At 40.0% G+C, this 20,083-nt stretch overlaps 1 protein-coding gene across 1 annotated transcript; it reads right to left on the bottom strand.

The window, feature by feature from the left end:
• Positions 1 to 11,567: 11,567 nt before the first annotated feature.
• On the bottom strand, positions 11,568 to 19,664 carry LOC103251832 (dyslexia-associated protein KIAA0319-like). The gene is made up of 4 exons (XM_008050457.1): positions 19,544 to 19,664; positions 18,195 to 18,285; positions 15,233 to 15,324; positions 11,568 to 11,963 (listed from the first exon to the last, which is right to left on the bottom strand). Exons 1-4 carry the CDS (start codon positions 19,590 to 19,592, stop codon positions 11,785 to 11,787), a joined length of 411 nt encoding a protein of 136 aa, XP_008048648.1. The 5' UTR covers positions 19,593 to 19,664; the 3' UTR covers positions 11,568 to 11,784.
• Positions 19,665 to 20,083: the final 419 nt, after the last annotated feature.

Raw genomic sequence — 20,083 nt, 5'->3', positions numbered from 1 at the left:
ACAAGGTTTCCTAAAAGAAATCATCGACTCTGCTGTCACAGTTATAACTAGAGATGAGCGGTTTGATCAGGCTAACAGCTCACTTCAGCCTTTTGACTCTGCTTAAAGATCACTTTTCTCTGAACTAATATGTAGTCTCTTTGATATTTTTATTTATATTCTTTGTTATTACCAAGAAAAGTAATTTGATCAAATTCTGACAACCCTGTTAAGACTGTAATGGATAACTTAAAGTTCTTAGTGATTGAACAAAGTTTAAAACAGTCATTCTTCAGTGGGACCCTGCCACCCCCCAAAGGGAAGGAGCTTTAAATTTTAATCATTTTTATAGCCTATCATATATTTCTCAAGTAATTCATGAAGACTGATATAGGTAATAACCATTTTAGTCCTCAAAGTAGCTAAAAATTAAGATGGGAGTAGCAAGCAATTTTAGAACAAAACATGTTTCCTTTAAAAGAGTTTTCTAGGTTGGGTTATTTTGTTGTTTAATTATATAAACACCCCGACTGTGCCAAAGGCACCATTTGGAGAATCAAGTCTAGAATGAAACATGTCCAATTAATCCTGCCCAAGCCAGTGTGGGTGCACTGTCTGGAGGCTGGAATAGGGTAAGGGATGGGCAGGTGAGGAGGGCCACCAAGGAGGAAGGGAAGGATCTTATAGGACCTTGAATCAGTCATTTTTATTGGGAATACAAATCAGATAAACTTTTATCAATGAAAAATCCACCCAAAATTAACCAAAGACCTGAGCACAGCCTAGTTAAAGTGGGTCTGATGTAAACGATTTCAATCTATTGACAACTTCAAAAATTTCCACTCACATTTCAGTAACATAAATTAGGATTTTTTGATTCGGCCACATCCATACCAATGAATGTAATTTTCATTTGACATGTATTTATCCAGCCCCAACTGTATACTAGGTACTGTGGAACCAGCAGAGCAGCCTGAGGCTCTTCTCTGCTTCCAACTTCCTTACACATATGTATGGAAGGCTGACAATACAGAAATATTGTCAAAACAAGAAAGGAAATGTCCTGAACTGGAATTGGGACCTGAAGGAAAGGCACGATTTGGATTGCTGGATAAAGGGCAAGGGAATTTTTGATATAAGGACGGAAAATGAACCAAAGTTTGTGAACAGACTACATGGTAGTGAAGAACATGTGTGCTAGAACCAGACAGACCCAGAATCAAACCCAGTCACCGCCTGAGTGGTCTTGGATAAGTGACTCATAGTCTTTAAATCCTGGTTCCCTCGTTTGTAAGAAGAAAACACTGAATGGCTGAGTATCAGATGTTCTCTGTGTACAAAGTGCCCAATAAATATTAGCTCTTAGTGTCTGTGAGGAAAAATTTTAAAAGAGAGGTCAGTATGGCTGTATTTGAGTTTAGACAGAAAGGGAGAGAGGTACAGTTGGGTGGGTGGAGCCTTAAAACAAGCTAGAGGCATGTATTTTACCATCCATGCAAAGCATGGGAGCAAGTGGAAGATCAACAGAAGAAAGTTACAAAGTGGATCCTTGAGGAAAGCACCAAACCCCTCTTCCCACCTAGATGGTAGAAGAATTAGGGCCTGTTCTACTTGGGAAGCAGAAAGTTATTTCTGATTATCCAAATATGTAAATATGTGTGGCCATCTGTATTTGTATGTGCATATAAACTTGTCTTGATAAGTGGAAGCATCTCTGGAAGCTGCTGCCTTTAGGTATATTTCTTCCCCACCTAGCAGGAAGCTGCTGCAGCTTGTGTGGGAAGAAGGACCTCTGGAGACAAGTGTCACCTTCAGGACCTCCCCTCTTTCTCTCCCCTTCTCTAAAAATGATGGGTTTCAGATTCAAGCAGCTGTTTGGCTTTTGTCTCATGACTTAAAGAATACTTGCTTGTTTTGAAATTTGTGGCATAATCTGATTTTTTTTCATAGCCAGAGGAGGGCAGGATGATGACACAGGGACCATTTGCTTTGAAAACATTATAAAAGTCTTCCGTGGCTAGGCACAGTGACTCACGGCTATAATCCCAGCACTTTGGGAGGCACAGGCAAGAAGATTGCTGGAGCCCAGGGGTTTGAGACCAGTCTGGGCAACTTGGTGAGACCTCATCTGTACAATAAATGAAAAAGATTAGCTAGCTGAGCATGGTGGCATGTACCTGTAAGTCCAGCTACTTGGAAAGCTGAGGTGGAAGGATGACCTGAGCCCAGCAGGATGAGGCTGCAATAGCCATGAGCGTGCCACTGCACCACTCCAGCCTGGGCAACAGAGTGAGACTCTGACTCAAAAAAATTCCCCCTTCCTGAAGTGACTATGATTTCATACATTTTATCCATCACTCACAACATCTGGCAAACAAATTTAGTTCTGTCATTTTGAAGGTTTATTTTGGTTTCCTGAGGTCATTGTCTAGGCTCTACCATAACATCTTTCAGGTTGTTTTGAACAGCTAAAAGGAAATAAAGCCCTGTAACATGACCATGGAGTCAACGTAAACATGGATAAAGCCATAACAAATTACTCACAAGTTAGTTAATACCCTGCTGGGTGCTGAATAGATCCAGGGTAAGACTGGCGAACTGCTGGGATATAGGCATAAGCTTCCCATGATCCCCCAATCACTCCCCATCATTATGAAAGCACTGCACTCCTGCCCCACATACACACTAGAAGGCAAGAGGCCTAAATCCTTGAAACTTAATTTTTAAAGGGTTGATGATTTCCTCATCAGAATAAAAGCATGTGATTATGGTGTAAACCTTAGCCTCTGTAGATCCCATCTACCTTCCACCAGCCAGAGGCCCTGGTCTGTGACTTCTGACTGCTTCCTTCCTTCCTGTTGCAAAACAAGTTAGTGCTATGCAACGTACAACCAGATCTAAAAGTCACATAAAGTTACTAGCAAAGAAACCTTAGCAGATAGTTCAAATATCTTGTAAAACGAAGGTCACAGAGTCTAATACTTCATCAATTTTGTGGAGGACAGCTAAGAAATACCCAGAAATGCGACACCCTAGGTTAGTAACTTCCCATCTATGTCACAGTACTTCCTCCTGCTAGGTTCATTTTATTCTCCCCACCAAACCAAACAACGCACATGATTACCTACTTTAAAGTTTCCAACTTCTGGATTTTAAAATACTGTATGTGAGCTTTTGATCAATACTCAAAGCCTGAAACAACAGAAAAAATCAGTTCTAAGAAGTTGGACTTGCTTCCTTGTTTTGAGATTTCACGGCAAAACTATCTGATTTGCCTGGTTGGAACAAACTTACACCAAAATAAAATTTTTATCAAGTTCTACTTCTGTTAAAAGGAAGTAGGAGAGCTGATGAAGGAGATGGATGCAGAATCTGCTATTAGCTTTACCACCATCCTCTTCCCCAACTCACCCATCAAATACCAGCCTCATAAGAGCAACAATCACAGGCAATGTTGAATATTAAGTACTAAAAAAAGAGCAGTGGGTTACTGGGGTGGGGGAGGTTGATGCAGATTACCTCACTCCAGGAATGTGCCTTGTCAAATGCCATGCCAAGATGCAACAGCATGCTGTTCTGAGTCCAAATTTCTCAAGTCCATCCTTAAGCTGACAACCAGTCCTTAAAAGCTGATCCTGTAGATTGAAAACTTTTGTGCATTCTGGTTCAAATACTACTTGATATGAAATGCCAATGGTGTGGTGCTGACAGTGATATGATGACAAGAATCCCCTGCAGTCAGCCTCCCATCCACTACACCTCCAGGATATTCTTTATTCCCCAGCCATCTCCAACCACTGCCCATGAAACAGAAGTCTTAGATGCTCCCCTGCAGGTTCCCCAAAGGACAGTTTTTCTTTAACCACTGACGTTTCCTGTAGCACCTGTGATTCTGGGACAAAGCAGCACACTGTGGTCTAGAAAAACATCCTTCAACATGTGCTCCACAAAATAATGGTTCCTCTTAGGGTGATTTGAATTCATTGAAGAAATACATTTGGGACACTCTGGCGAAAGAATTAATAGGATTCCCGACTACAGGGCTTTTTGTTATTGATAGAGCCTTTAAAACACTAACTTTGTGTTAATGTCCAAGACGAAACAAAATAAAGCAAAAACCCTCTACTAGCTTAGACTTTCTGTTTTATGGGGGAATAGCATGCATACATGTGCACACCCTCCCCCCATTGCATTTCTTTGACCATGCTTCTTGACAGACTATACTATGAAACCAGTGTTTAGCAGCACACACCTTGGAAAATGCTGACCTCCTGGCAAGGTGGTGGTCAAGAGGTAGATGATGTAAGCCTGGCTCTATCCATGTGTGTATGACTGGACAAGTTACACATCGTGTATGCCTCAGCTTTCCCGTCTATAAAGTGGGGAAATAATACCTGTCCTGACTGCCTCACAGAGGAGTTATAGTGGATACAACTACTTTGAAAAGCATAAGTACTATACATTTGTGAGATGTTATGATTATGCCCAGGGCAGAAGGAGGGGCTCTACCTGAAAGCCCAGAGCTACCCAAGCTTCCTACTGAAGAATACACCCATCCTAGGTATCTCAGAAAGCCCAGGTATTCTGTGGAAGTTCCTGCTGGAAATGATTGAACCGTGCCTCTTTGAAGGAGGCAAGAGATACAGACTACCCAAGCTAGGTCAGATTACTCAGCAAAAAGCAGGACCCTCAGCAGACCTCTCTAATCCTATACATTAACAGCCAACACTAACATATTCAAAAATACACATGACAGAGTTACGAGGGGGGAAGAATGGACCAAATCTTTTCCACCTCCCTAAATGCTTCTGTAAGAAGATAAGCAAGGGATAGGAAGGAACAAGAAAAGAAGGGGAAAGACGACAGAAGCATGCTTTAGGTGGATTTGCTGAGAAGGCAGCAGAATACAAAAATGAAAAACAATGACAAAGTCCTGAGACGACTTCTTCCAGGCCAGGAAAATACTCTTGGCTTTGGCTGTGACACCACTCCTCACATGTAAGCACCATGATGTAAGCAGAAGAACTGTTTCTAGGATCACCAGAATCACGTTTGAAGGACGAGGAACCTGGACACAGACTTTCTCCATTAGTACAGTGAGTAGTGGGACCAGCATAGAACCCCACAGGACAAAAACAGCATCTAGGGTTGGACAGTTTATTTACAACATTGGACAATGAACATCAATCATGACATACCTGAAACCTCGACTCCACATTATACACAACTAAAATCCACAATGATTGATGATCTGTATGGTCAATTTTTGTAGGAACAGTTATTTCTTTTATATGACAATCTTGATGAATAGAATGATGCTACCTCTGCATGATGACTATAATGGGCTTTTCACTTTGTAAGTGACTTGCAAGTTGTCTTTTTTGCTGTTGTTGTTAAAGAAAGAGCACGTATACCTTTTATAACCAGAATAAATATAGGCAACAGACAAAAACCTACATGTTTATCTGTTTCATGCTTTCATGAAAAAATAAGACTCCTATCAAGTGGAATATATCCAAGTAAAATATAGGTATATACAGATGTGTATATACATACAAACATATGTATACTTGTATAACCAAATATTAAGTTGCAGTTTGCAAACCATATCCTAAGATTTTTATTTTTCCAGGAAACAATAAATCTCTTTTTAAGCAGGAGAGACACAAACAGAATAGTTTTACACAAAACTAGGATATTGCTGAGGAACATGTGTTTGTTGTTCATCTAGACCTGGACTCTAGATGCTGTCCTGACACTTAGCAAATGTATGACCTTGGGTTCACGGTCTTTACCTGCAAAATGAGTATAAATAGCTTCCATCTCAAAGGATTTTCATAAAGATTAAAACGAGATAATCCTACAAAGCACATACAAACATTAGATAGTATGGACATAAAATTTCAAGCAAATGTCTAGCTCCTGATTCCAGGCAAGGCATACTTCATCTGACTTCGTGTCACCCCTTCCACCCTTGCTCACATCTGAAGAGAACCCTGTGCTAGTGTGTTCTTTAGGCAAAACACATTCAAGGCACTTGTTCTTAACATTTGTGCAACCACTATTAGCAGTAGCAACCAAAGATGCCATCATTTGAAGGTGAAAGTCATGCAGGACACAACCTGGTAAAATAAGTTCAGAAGTTTCTGACATCTCATGGCCAGAAGCTCAGACACTTCATAACAAGGAGAGGCTCTAAGAAAGTTTTCCTAGCACCTTTTGGCAATCACTTACACATTTAAATACCAGTGCCTCAGTTAGCTAGACATGAGCCTTCTTGTGTTAGGCCAGGGAAAGAACAGTTCAAAGTTTACCATGAGTGGGAGCTGGGATAAATAAGAAAAAATACATAAGAAAATAAAACGACTGGGCACTTTTCCTGGAGGATTCAGAAAGGGCTTTAGGCTTTTCTAGGACAAAACAGGTGTCCAGAGTGGCTGAAGCACTGCTGAAAATCTTGGTCAGGTTTTTGTGATCCCTTCCGTCATTTTCTGGGCTATGCCCTGAAGAGACACTGCTTGAAGGAAATAAAAAGGGAACACAAATAGAGTCACAATAGCTTTCACACCTTCACACCGCAAAACACATGCCTTCACCTTTGAAAGACACTTATGAAACTTACAGAGGCTTTCCTCATACAACAGGATAAATTGTGTTTAAATTAGGAAATCAGCTGCTCCTTGATTAGTCCTCGATATATCATCAGACAAACTTTAGCCCCCATCGGCTTCCTGTTTTATGCTACAAATCTTAACTTTCACCTGTTTCAACCAAGCTGCAGTAACTACACCATAGTACATTAAAACAACTAACTTTTCCATACAGCATGAAATTAATTCTCACTAAGCTATTGTTAGGCTATTCAAAATAATACTAGTTTGAATACATGACAATGTCCTATACAAAAATTCAGCAGAAACTATCACACCTGCTGCTGCTTGCATTTTTTCCATTAAGAAGATGTTCAAACTGGCTTCAATTTTCTGATTTTACTATTAAGTATGGGGCCATGCCAGGTCATGTAACAGCAATGAGTAAATCTCAAAAACATAAGGCTGACTTTTTAAAGGAAAACAATTTATAGAATGATGCTTACGTTAAATGATAACATACATGTAAAGTTTTTCTAAAAAGGCAATCTTTCACAGAGTTTATGGACCATATCTATCAGCCCCACCTGGGGACAACAGGTTACTGCCAGGAAAGATGTCCTCCAACATACCAACTCTGGAATTAGTGGCTACATGGGGTGGGGAGAGGGTGGGGATAGACAAGTGGGTGATATTTGTTAAAGTCGGGAGGTGGAATACAGGTACTCATTATATTAGCCTATGTGCCTTTCTGGATATTTTAAATACAGGTATATCTTGGAGATACTGTAAGTTCACTTATAGACCACTGCAATAAAGTAAATATCTCAATAAAGTGAGTCCCACAAACTTTTGGTTTCCTTGTGCGTATTAAAGTTATGTTTACACTATACCGTAGTCTATTCAGTGTGCAACAGTACTATATCTAAAAGAACAATGTATATAGCTTAATTTAAATATGCTTTATTGCTAAAAATGCTAATGATCATTTCAGCCTTCAGCAAGTCATAATTGTTTTGCTGGGGTAGTATCTTGCCCTCAATGTTGATGGGTGCTGATTTATCAGGGTGGTGGTGGTTAAAAACTGGAGTAACTGTGGCAATTTCTTAAATTAAAACAATAATGAAGTTTGCCACATCAATTGACTGCTTCTTCCACAAATGATTTATTTGTAGCACGTGATGATGTTTGATAGCATTTTATCCACAATATAACTTCTTTCAAAATTAGAGTCAACCATTCCTATTCAACATAGTACTGAAAGAGCAATCAGGCAAGAGAAAAAAGATAAAAGGTATCCAAATAGGAAAAGAGAAAATTAAATTATCTCTCTTCACAGATGATATGATTCTATATCTAGGAAACCTGAAAAATTTCATCAAGGTTCCTAGCACTCAAAAGCATCTTCAGTAGAGTCTCAAGATACAAATTTCAATGTTCATAAATCAGTTGCATTTTTATACACCAATAACGTTCAAGCTGAGAACCAAATCAAGAAAACAATCCCATATACAATAGACACACAAAAAATAAAATACCTCAGAATACATCTAACAAAAGCAATGAAAGATCTCTACAATGAGAACTAGAAAACACTGCTGAAAGAAATCAAAGATGACAGAAACAAATGGAAAAACATTCCATGCTCATGGATTGGAAGAATCAACATTGTTAAAATGTCTATACTGCCTAAAGCAATCTATAGATTCAACCAAATTACCAGTATCATTTTTCACAGATCTAAAAGAAAAAAAAATAATACTTAAATTCATATGGAAACCAAAAAGAGCCCAAATACCCAAAGTAATCCTAAGCAAAAAGAACAAGACCAAAGGTATCATGTTATGAACTTTAAACTTTATTACAAGGCTATGGTAACCCAAATAGCATGGTATTAGTACAAAAATAGACACATAGACCAATGAAACAAAATTGAGAACCCAGAAATAAAGATGTTGTGTTATAACAGTCTCATCCTGGACAAAGTTGACAAAAATAGACACTGGGAAAAGGACACCCTGTTTAACAAATGGTAGTGGGAAAACTGGCTAACCATATGTAGAAGAATGAAGCTGGACCTCTTCCTCTTGCCATCTACAAAAATTTACTCAAGATGGGCCAGTGACTTAAACATAAGTCCTAAACCACAAAAATCCTAGAAGAAATCCTAGGAAACACTCTTCTGGACATTGGCCTAGGCAATGAATTCATGACCAAGACTTCAAAGCAAAAGCAGCAAAAACCAAAATTGACCAGTGGGACTAATCTGACTAAATAGCTTCTGCACAGCAAAAGAAACCATCATCAGAGTACATATACAACCCACAGAATGAGAGAAAATATTTGCAAACTATGCATCCGACAAAGGATGAATATCTAGAATCTACAAAGATCTTAAATTAACTGACAGGAAAAAAAAACCAATAACCCTATTGGGCAAAAGACATGAACAGACACTTCTCAAAGGAAGATATACAAACAGCCAGCAAACATATGAAAAAATGTTCAACATCATTAATAATCAGAGAAATGCTATGAAAACCACAATGAGATACCATCTTACACCAGTTGGAATGACTATTATTAAAAAGTCAAAAAACAACAGATGTTGGTGAAGTTGCAGAGAAAAGGAAACTCTCCTTACACTGCTGGTGGAAATGTAATCTATTTCAACCCCTATGGAAATCAGTTAGGAGACTTCTCAAATAACTAAAAATAAATTTGCCATTTGATCCAGTAATCCCACTACTGGGTATATATGCAAAGGAGCATTAACCACTCTACCAAAAAAAACACCTGCATATATATGTTCATCTCAGCGTAATCCACAATAGCAAAAACTTGGAATCAATCTTAATGCTCATCAGCAGTAGACTGGGTAAAGAAAATGTGGTACATATACACCATGTGACAATTAAAAAAAGAAAAAATCATGACCTTTGCAGCAACATGGATGCAGCTGGAGACCATCATTCTAAGTGAATTATCACAGAAATGGAAAACTGAATACTGCATGCTCTCACTTATAAGTGGGAGCTAAACACTGAATACACACAGGCATAAAGGACAGGAACAACAGACAATGGGGACTCCGAATGTGGAAGGCAGGGAGGGGGTAAGAATTAAAAAACCACCCATTGGGTACCATGCTCACCACCTAGGCAATGAGCTCAATAAAAGCCCAAACCTCACCAACACGCACTATTCCATTTAACAAACCTGCACATGTACCCTTTGAATCTAAAAAACGTGTTTTAAAACTCTGCACACCCTTAGACTATGTACATGTAAAGAAAAAGTTGATAAAATGGTACAGTATTAAAGGTAATAATCTGAAACAATGTGAATAAATAATTTCATTTATATGATATTGTGAAGAAGATACAGCTACAGGGACAAAAATCCAATCGGTGGTCACCAGGGGATAGAGATGGAAGGAGGAGATTGATGACAAAGAGACAGGAGGAAACTTGGGGGTTACTGATATACTCTATCAAGAGATTGGTAAGACTCTGGTGGTGGTTATATGACCTTTCACATTTATTGAAACTCAACGAGTCATACACCTAAAAAGTGTGAATTTTAATATATACAAATTATACCGCAATAAACCTGACTTTAATTTTAAAAGGTAATTTTTTTTTTTAAGAGACTGGGTCTTGCTTTGTCACCCAGGCTGGAGTGCAGTGGAGGGATCATAGCTCACTGCAACCTTGAACTCTCCTGCCTCAGCCTCCCAAGTAGCTGGGGCTACAGGCATGCACCACCACATCTAGCAATTTTTTTTTTAAGAGACAAGGTCTCACTATGTACCCAGGCCACACCTGTACTCAAGTGATACCTTAGCCTCACAAAGTGCTGGAATTACAGGAGTGAGCCACCACGCCCAGCCAGTATCCTCTTAACCAGCAATGTAATCCTAGCTTTCCCATAGGTTACAAAAGTATTGTGCAACAGGATATTGTTTAGGTGTGGTCATTCATGTTGCTACAAAACTGATTCCATCTCTCATTCCAATCTTCCCACAAAGAATGCCAAGAGTACTACCAAGGCCACCAGCCTCAGGACTAAGGGTGAATGGGGAACTACCATGAGTCGATCTACTTGGCAGGCTGCAATTAACTCCAGTTAATTGCTCTGGAGTGCCACTTCATGAATAAGAATGTTGTTGTTGTTGTTTTTTACATGTTTGAAATAAGCTTTACATGATTAAAAAATATTTAATACATAAATGTATTGTTTGAAGTTATAAAGTAAATATGCCTACGTCCAGTTATTATTATGGAAAGTATCTGTAGGGGCCACGAGTATCACAACCTAATTAAGACTGGTTGCATTTGAGTTTGGGCATATATACACAGTTGCTGATTCATTATCTCTATCTAAGCTGTCCAAATGCATGACCTACAGTGCATACCCAGTAAGTATTTAATAAATTAATAATTACTTCCATTGCATTCAATGTAAACTGGGCCAAGAGAAGCCTCAACAATAGCTTTTCTTAGAAGGGGAAAAAACTGTTGAAATGCTACCTTCAACTTTCAACCAACAAGGCATTAAACCTTTCCTCCCCTTTCTAGTGTCTCAGTCCTTGGGATACAATTCTTCCTTAGCTCTTGAACTGCCAAGAACTGCTTTCTAGAAAGAGAAATGGTGGTGGGCCATAGCACAGGAGTAAAGACAGGAGGGCTTTGCTTTGTGCGAGTGATGCCGTCAGCACAAAAAGCTTGCTGCACAGAAGACTCTCTGGTCACCTCCACAGAAGACAGCCCATGCTTCTTAAACTAATATACACAGTTATCTGACTCTATAGTTACTACAAGAGGAACCATGTTAGAAAGTTGTCTTTAAAGGCAATCACAGCTACTAAGAGAGGTCAGTCCTCTTTAAATCTTTAACTCACCTTCCCTACAGATAGAAACAGATGTTAATCTTTATTTTAACATGGGCAGTATCATATTGTGCCAGCTACAAAAACAGAAAAGTCTTTTAAGTATATACTTTAGAGTTCTACCCAGTCTTTATTTCTATTAACAAGTATGCCACTTAAAAGAGCAATATTTTTGTCTTGTGCCTTGAAAGACCCTGGAAAACAGGTTTTTTAATATGTGGGGACATATTTTTCACTGTAAAAGTACGCAATGAGCTATTCCCACAAGAGCTAGCTCTGTGTTTTAGTTCCCACTGACTGGTCCTGGATTCAGGAACTGCTCCATTATCTGTCCTTTGAGCAGTAACTGAAGGAAGCTCCATTTCTGATGGAGCCGTTCACAGAAACCTTTGGGTTCCCTCTTTCCATTCTTTCTCGGCTGAAGATTGTGTCCTGGTCACTGTCAAACTCAGACTCAGACACCATCAGGCTGGAGTTGTGCTCTGTGCTTCGGTGTTTGATACCTAGGGAGAAGCAGATGGAAGGATCTGAGGAGAAACAGCGCCATTCACTTTCCACTGTCTCCTTCGGGTTGCTAGTCATCTGAGGAGCATGGACTTGAGTTCTCCACACCTTCAGAGCAGTCACTCACAACATAGAAGGTGACATGGGTTTCCTAGTGAGTAATAACAGGGGCTTCGAGGTCACATCTGAACTTAGGTCTCAGCTTTGACATTCACCAGCTGCATAATCCTAGGCAAAACACTTCAACTCTGGGCTTTCAGTCTCCTTCTCTCTTAAACTGGAAGACAAGAAGACATCTACTCCATGGGTTTATGGTGAAGATTAGGTGAAATTGTTCAGGGAAAGCTCTTGGCCCAGCATTTAGCACATAGTAAGTGCCCAGTAAACAAAAGCTGTTGTGATATTACTATTTGATTCAAAATTTTTTGGTAGAATATTTGGTCTCTTTTGGCATCAAAATAAGAGACAGAACAGGTATAAGATATGACCCCTGCTCTCAAAGAATATATAGTGTCTAGCTAGGGGTTTAAGACATAGACTTATAAGAAGATGGCTCATAATAAGTGGGAAATTTTTAAAAATAAGTCACATAAATCAAGAGGAAATGAGCACACACATTTGAGACTGGGGTTTGGGATGAGTAGGATTTGAAGAAAGAGGAGGCTTTGAACAGGAGGACAGGCGAGGGGCATAGACTGGACAGAGGCATCAGAAATATCTAAAGAAAACCAGTCTGTTTGGAGCAAACAGTTCATGTAAGAAACAGTGAATGAGAGGCTGGAGAGAAAAAGGAAGGCTAGGACCTCACAGAAAAGCACATGAATACAAAGTAAACCATGGCTGGGCTCGGTGGCTCAGCCTGTAATCCCGCACCTTTGGGAGGCTGAGGTGAGTGGATTGCCTGAGCCCGCCGGTTCGAGACACGCCTGGGCAACTTGGCGAGACCTCATCTCTACAATAAATCAAAAATTAGCTGGGCGTGGTAGCGCGCGCCTATAGTTCCAGCTACTTGAAGGCCGAGGCCGAAGGATCGCTGGAGCCGGCCACTGCACTCTAGTCTGGGCGACAGAGTGAGACTCCAACTCAAAAAAAAAAAAAAAAAGTAAACCATGAAGTTTGGGTTTTATCTTATAGGCAGAGGAATGACAAGATTAAAATGTTGTTTTAAGATATTAATAAAACTAAAGTGTGCAGGAGGGAAGGACAAAAGAGAGGCCACAGGAGAGCAGACTGTAGACACAGGGGCTGCTATGGTCTGGATGAATGTGTTAAAACCTAATCCCCAAGGTTATGCCACTAACAGATGAGGCCTTTGGAGGTGATAAAATGGGTTTGATGCCCTTACAGAAGAGGCACTAAAGGCTGCCGTGCTCCTTCCACCATGTGGGGATGCAATGAAGAGTGCCATCTATGAGGAACTGGCCCTGAGCAGACACTGAATATGCCAGTCCCTCCATATTGGACTTCCCACCTTCCTGCAAGACATAAATGCCTGCATAAGCCACTCAGATGGTGGTATTTTGTTAGAGCAGCCCAAATGAACCAAGACAGCAGCAGTGCAGTGTAGAGGAAGAGAGCCCAGGATCTGGAGTTTGTGGCTGGTTTTGACTCACCTTTTGGTTGACACTTACCAGTTCTGGACTTTAAAATCAAACATTTCCCAACAGTTGCATTAGCTAATTAGCCATATACATAGATGGACACAAAGGCTTTTACAGATAATTGACTTTTTTCAAAAAGTGTATTGATTTCTGCTTGGGCAAATTGCTAAACTTTTCTTTGCCTCAGTTTCCTGTTCTGTAAAATGGAGTCATGGTTCTGTGTAAAATGCAGACAGCCAAAGTGCATACCTCATAGAGCTGCTGGTGGGATTAGAATTAAATGGGTAAAGTGGTTTGAAAGTACCTAGTACATAAATGCTGTTTATTATTGTTATTACTATCACTTCTAATGTGAAATTATCAGCATCTCAACTAGGGTGGCGATGATAAGGATGAGGAAAAAGGGCAAGAGACTATGCAAGATGGGTGGCTGGATTGGGGGGTAAGGGAGAGCAGCAGTAACTGAGGCTTCTAACCTGGGCAACAGGGACTGGGATGGGACTTCTCTGACTAGAAATAGGAATGTCAGAAGGATGTGTGAACTTAGAAGAAAAGTGGGGAGACAATGCAACCTAAAGCACTTTGTGCTCTTGGTATAAAATCACTTTATAATACCTCTGATACTAAATTATGCAATGCAAATGGCGAGCCCTCAATCAACATATGCTATTTGTATTTCCTATGAATCATTTTCTGCCAAAGCCCCTTACCTACATCTCTATGAACGATCAATCATTCAGACCTCTGTGTTCCCAGCAGGGTCTGTGCTGCTCCAGGACTCCTTGCAGTAAAACTAGCCTTCTCCAGGCTGTGAGCTGCTATCAAAGCAGGCCCAGTATCTGATTCCCTGACTCCGGGGCCTAACCTGGTATCTATGCACAGGGTAGTCCCCAACATTTACATTGGGCAACATTTAACATCTCACAACTTTGAAATTCATTATGTCCTTCTGTAAAAATTAATTTAGTTATAAACCCAGAATTATGGAAAATTGATAGAATCAGTGTTAAGCAGCCTCAGAGGGCCAGAGACGTTTCAATGGGTATACAACAGTTAATACACGAGAATCAGAAAGTTAACTGAAGTAGGCAAGAAGTGGTTCTGAGCGTAGCAATCAATACACTTTGTGAAGGTCCATTTTCTGTAAAAGCCTTCATGTCCATCTATATACATGGCTAATTAGCTAATGCAGATGCCAGAAAATGTTTGATTATAAAGTCCAAGTGTCCTCTAACTGCATTTCTGGTCTAGCAGACCTAAAAAGAACAGCATTCGGAGCTGAGCTGTGGGGAAATATCATCGGCTGCCCCTCACCTTCCAATCAGGAGTCAGGCACTGGGAACACATCTGTTTGCAAAGCACTCTTTGCCTGTGGCAATTTGGTAAGCGCTCAGTCAATAAAAGGCATTTCATACCTCCCATCCACTAATGCCTCAAAGTATTATGCCAAAATTCCATTAAATGTAAGATAAAACTACTATTCCCCAGTTAGCACACCCTACAGTTGATGTAGGTTATTTTCCATCACAGAATCCCAGCCTCGCTCTTCCTTCCCAGGGAAAGTGCTGACTCTAGCCTCTTCTCCCTTGACCCAATGTAACTCTCAGGCAAATAACTGGATTAAATAATTTAAAGATGCCAGGAAGACATCCTAGAGACTGTCTTACCATATTTGGGTCTCAGTTCCATTCTTTCCTGTTCATCCATGTTATCCAGAATCGTGTACTTTGTTTTTTTTCTTATTTTCGTCCTTTTTTGTCTGAAATGAACAATGAAAAACTTGACTCAGATTCTCAGAAAGTAACTGGGATCCAGGATTTAAAACACAGGAAGACACTAAAGGAAATATTTTGCCTTTAGTATGAATAGTTGGCATCTTTTATTAATGAATCCATGTACGGCCAGGTCAGAGCTCAGTGGGCCCTAAGTACCCAATGCATCTTGGAGAAACACACTCAGGCAGATGAATAGCCACACCATTGTCCATCACTACAGGTCTCAGCTAAGCTTCAGGCTGCAGTGCCAGGGACCTTTAGTGCAACCCTTAATACCTAATGTGTTGACCTGTGGAGCTTTTTTCCATGAGTAATTCCTTTCTTAGAAAAAGCTGGATGAGCAGATTTTTCCCCAATCCTATGGAATTTTCAATGTGACAGAAATGAAAAGTAGGGGAAAAAAAAAAAAAACAACCCCAGCAGCAATTAAATTCCCAGAAACAATTAGCAACAACCCAGTCTTTCATTTTTTCCCACAACCCATGAAAATTGGCTGGTCCTATATGCCTCATCCTATAAATAGAGGATTATTTGAAAATATACATCAAAACCATGTTAAGGTATGTAAAGAACAAAACAGTAATTTCATAGCAAGGGCAATTTCTGACAGTGTAATGATTATGAGTCTCGAACCCTCAGTTTAGCACTTACTAACTGGTGACCTTAAGAAAATCATGAGACTTCTATTCCTCTATGTCCTCACCTGTAAAAAGGGAGTAAAAACAGTCCCTTACTCCTATACTTGATGGGAGGACTAAATAAAATAATACATATAAAGCACTTAGCCATTAATCACAATGGCAAATTCTTAATACATGTTCACAGTGATCACTACCATTATTACCACCATCTACTTCACCATCACAAAGCTGCATGACCACTGTCCCAATGTGTCTCTGGGAAATTTAAGCCTCTGTCTAGGTGTCTGTGCCCAGCTCTCTTTCACCAGTCTGAACTTTGGGAATGTAATCACAAGTAAGACTAAAATCATCTAAGTGATTTCTGTAAATAACTATTAAATATAGTATACCTATGTTTTTAATCACATCATCTTTGGCAAGCATTTATAGTGTTTCATATTTTAAAAGTGAACCCAAAGCTCTCTTCTAAGGACTTGCGTAATCACTTTTCCCACAAGTCTCCTCACAGAGGGTTGAGCATGGGGTTCTGGAAGATTTGGACCATGGGGTAGCTCAGAGGCTTCTCAGAGGTCAACTCCATGGAAAAAGAAAGACAGAAAAACCTAAAGCAAAAGTTCCCTTTGGTGGCCTCAATAAGTTTTAAACTTATTAAAAAGGATTCAGATAAATTAGATTGTTGCTTCACATAATAAAAATAATAGAAATCTACAATTTGTATCAGTATACTTCTAAAACTCCTTACTGAGACTTGTGAGGTCACTTAGGTATGTATGTATGTATGGATGTATGTATGATAGATAGATAGATAGATAGATAGATAGATAGATAGATAGATAGATAGATAGATATAGATGATAGATAGATTGATTTTCATCCATAGTTCCTTGCTTATAATTCCCATAGCCCTTGTTATAATTTGGGGTGTTTTAGGCCTTAGAAAACAGGCCTCAGAAAACAGAATATCTCTCTCTCTCTGATCCTCTCCTGTCCTTCTTTCACCTGCTCCTTTTTCTTCCAAAGGCAGGAATCTTCCACCACCTTTCTGTCTTAGAGCGGCCGTAAAGTAATTCTGACCTAGCTTGTCTGATTGTCAGTCATAAAATCCCCAGTTCAGAAGGTGTCTTACCACATACCCAGAAGGAAGGAATGCTGCACACAGAGGCCTTGCTGGGTTTCCCCCTCGGTCTATTTGTGTTAAGATAATATCTTTTTTGCCCAGTCACATTTCTACATGGTCTTTAATCATGCCTATCCAATGAAGACTCCACAAAAGACCCAAGAGTACAGGTACGGAAGCTTCTGGACAACCAAACACATGGAGGTTCCTGGTGGGTGGTGTGTCCAGGGACAGCACGGAAGCTCTGGGGTTTTTCTCGTACCTTGCCCTATGCATCTCTTCATCTGTGTTCTTTGTAATATCCTTCATAATAAGTCAGTAAACATGCTTCCCTGAGTTCTATGAACCACTGTAGCAAATTAAACCCAAGGAAAGAGTCATGGGACCTAATGTATAACCAGTCGGTAGATGCACGGGTAAAACAAGCTGGGACTTGCAATTGGAACCTGAAATAGGGGAGGGGACAGTCGGGATCTGATGCTATCTCCAGGAAGATAGTGTCAGAATTGAGTTGGAGAACACCCAGCTGGCATCTGCTGCAGAACTGATTGCTTGCTTGGGGTGTAGAGAGAAACTTCACACATTTGGTCACAGAAGTTTCTATGTCGATTGTTGTTGAATAAGAGAATAGAAGAGGCATTTTGAGTTTGTGTTTTTCCACTCACAGTACTGCCCTAGTGCATATAATGTGAGACTGATAGAGAATAACATTAGAATTGATACAGAATAGTTCAGCCTCCACTGGGAGGTATGTGCCTATCATTCCAGCTACTCCAGAGGCTGAGGCAGGAGGACTGCTTGAGGCCGGGAGTCCATAATCAGCCTGGGCAACATAGTGAGACCTCATCTCAGGAAGAAAAAAAAAAGTATTGAATATCCTAGAAAATACAAGAGGCAATGAGAAAAAGCTGTCTCCAGTGTTCCATTTATGTAGGCACTTATGCCTTATGGCAGAAAGTGAAATCTATTTTGTCTTCACAAAAAAGTGACTGTGAAACAGTTTAGCAATTTACCAAATCCAAGCCAACAACACTTAAGTTGTCACATAACATTTAATGAGGTGTCTTTATTTCACATAAGTAAGCACACCAGGTACCTCTTGCAGAAGCAGATGCAAAGCCAAGTGAAGCCCCCTGTCAGCATGATAAGAGTAAAAGCCAACACTGTCACATAGAATATACTCCACCCTGAAAAACAAGAACCAGAGTGGACATAGTTATATACTATTTGCAAAACAACTTTATTTTGATGGTTCACAATGAATATTTCAGAGTTCCTATAACTAAAGGCCACCTGTGGTGTTGATAACACCTCATTGGGCTGGTAGCAGGGCATGGCAAGACACAATACAAATACATCAGAACAACCTATAACTGCCCTGTTTTGTCCACTGGTATAGGGACCTCATGGAGCACATATTTCATGCTGACTTGAAAACAGAATAATCAGAAATAAAGAGAATTAGTCAATTACATAGTAATGCTGCTTATATAAGCACATATGTATGACATATCAATATATTCATCCTAGAATGCCAGGAATCATAAACCTTCCCCAAAAAAGTTCTGACATGGTTTCAATAAAGTAGAGAAAGCATCTGTATGGCTGCCTATGCCATGAAGACATTTTTCAGAACTAGAGAGCAATTCAGAAATAACCTGATCTTTATTCCTTCCACAACCTTGCAGAAATCCAACATAAAAAGCTTTCCAACAACAAGTTTGGGACACAGAAGCCCTGGGAACAAAGACATAGATTAACTCTATTACATGTTATATAATATTCTTGGAATAGTCATCCAAGGACTGGCTATTTTCTAATTTTTAGGTAGAATTAAGTAGGAACATAATTTGACAGTCAGCTGTTACAATTTTTTCTGCCAATTATGTCCATCTGTTTCCCTCAAACAAAAAATTTACTCTAAGAAGTAGTAGACTGGCATTAAAATATAGTTTTCTCCCCCGAAGAGATGTAAAGACACCAGCGTGGCTTACCAAGGCAGTGGCTCCTATTTTTGATGTCTGCTTGGGCACCAAAGTAAATGCAGCACCTTGTGATAGGGTGCAGGAAGGGTGGGTCAAATTTATCTGATTCCAGCAGGTCCACACCTAGGGTCACTTCACCAGAAAATCACACCAAAGCAGGTGCAATCAGGAAAAGTAGCCCATGGCCCAAACCAACTCTTTCTTAGAAATGCCAACGATAGTTGGCCAAATCTGCTCTGCCCAAGTGAACTTCCTCATTAGGAAGTTTTATGTAAACGCCTAAACACAGCCCTAACAGTGGATCTTAACTCACTATCAATGAGCTGGTTCACTTGAGAAAAACCTGCTTTGCTAGAGAAAAAGAGGTGAATGTTTACAGCTGCAAAGCTAGGCAGATACTCCTGAGCTTTGATTTGGCTTAGGGTTCCTTGCCCAAAGCCATCTCCACACCAGAACTCACCACAGTTGCTCTCCCCATCCCAGATATAACGCTGTATAAGGTTCTCCATCCAAAACTGAGAGCAAATGCAGCGTTTTGTGATGGGGTCACAGTGACCATGGCCAGAACACTCCAGAAAGCAACCTGCAAAGAGAACATGTGGGGCTGAGGTCACCATGGAAAAAAGGGATCCCTGGCTTCAGCCCCTGTAGTATCTTCAGTGGAATATCCACACATTGTTGAATTAAGAGCCTCTTCCGGTACAGGCAGGGGTTTTCTTACGTTACAGACAAGGTTTCTGGGGATGATCTCTCTTCATTGACAATCTCATCAGCAAAAGACAGAAAAAAGCCAATCCACACCACGTAGCAAAACCCTTAAAATGCAGCAAAATCATAGCACCCTCTGGTCTAAGAAAATAAATTTTAAGAATCTATCCAGTGAAATTAAGGATATGTACAAAGATGTATCTATACTGTAGCATTATTTAAAATCAACTTTAGGAGACGGGGCAAGATGGCGACAGCATAGGTGAACTGGTGAGATTCTCTGAACGGACCA

The sequence above is a fragment of the Carlito syrichta genome, unplaced genomic scaffold (assembly GCF_000164805.1).
Source record: "Carlito syrichta isolate Samal-C Ts95f unplaced genomic scaffold, Tarsius_syrichta-2.0.1 Scaffold60087, whole genome shotgun sequence".
NCBI classification, from domain to species: domain Eukaryota; kingdom Metazoa; phylum Chordata; class Mammalia; order Primates; family Tarsiidae; genus Carlito; species Carlito syrichta.
Note: the sequence above shows the minus strand (reverse complement) of the source record. Positions and strands in the feature narration are given on the sequence as shown.

Excerpts from the sequence above, each read along its gene's own strand:
- LOC103251832 (XM_008050457.1), bottom strand. The coding sequence starts at position 19,592 with ATGGAGAACCTTATACAGCGTTATATCTGGGATGGGGAGAGCAACTGT. Across the intron at positions 18,286-19,543 it reads GGATGGGGAGAGCAACTGTG|GGTGGAGTATATTCTATGTG; the intron begins GTGAGTTCTGGT and ends CTTGTTTTTCAG. Across the intron at positions 11,964-15,232 it reads GGAACTGAGACCCAAATATG|GTATCAAACACCGAAGCACA; the intron begins GTAAGACAGTCT and ends GCTTCTCCCTAG.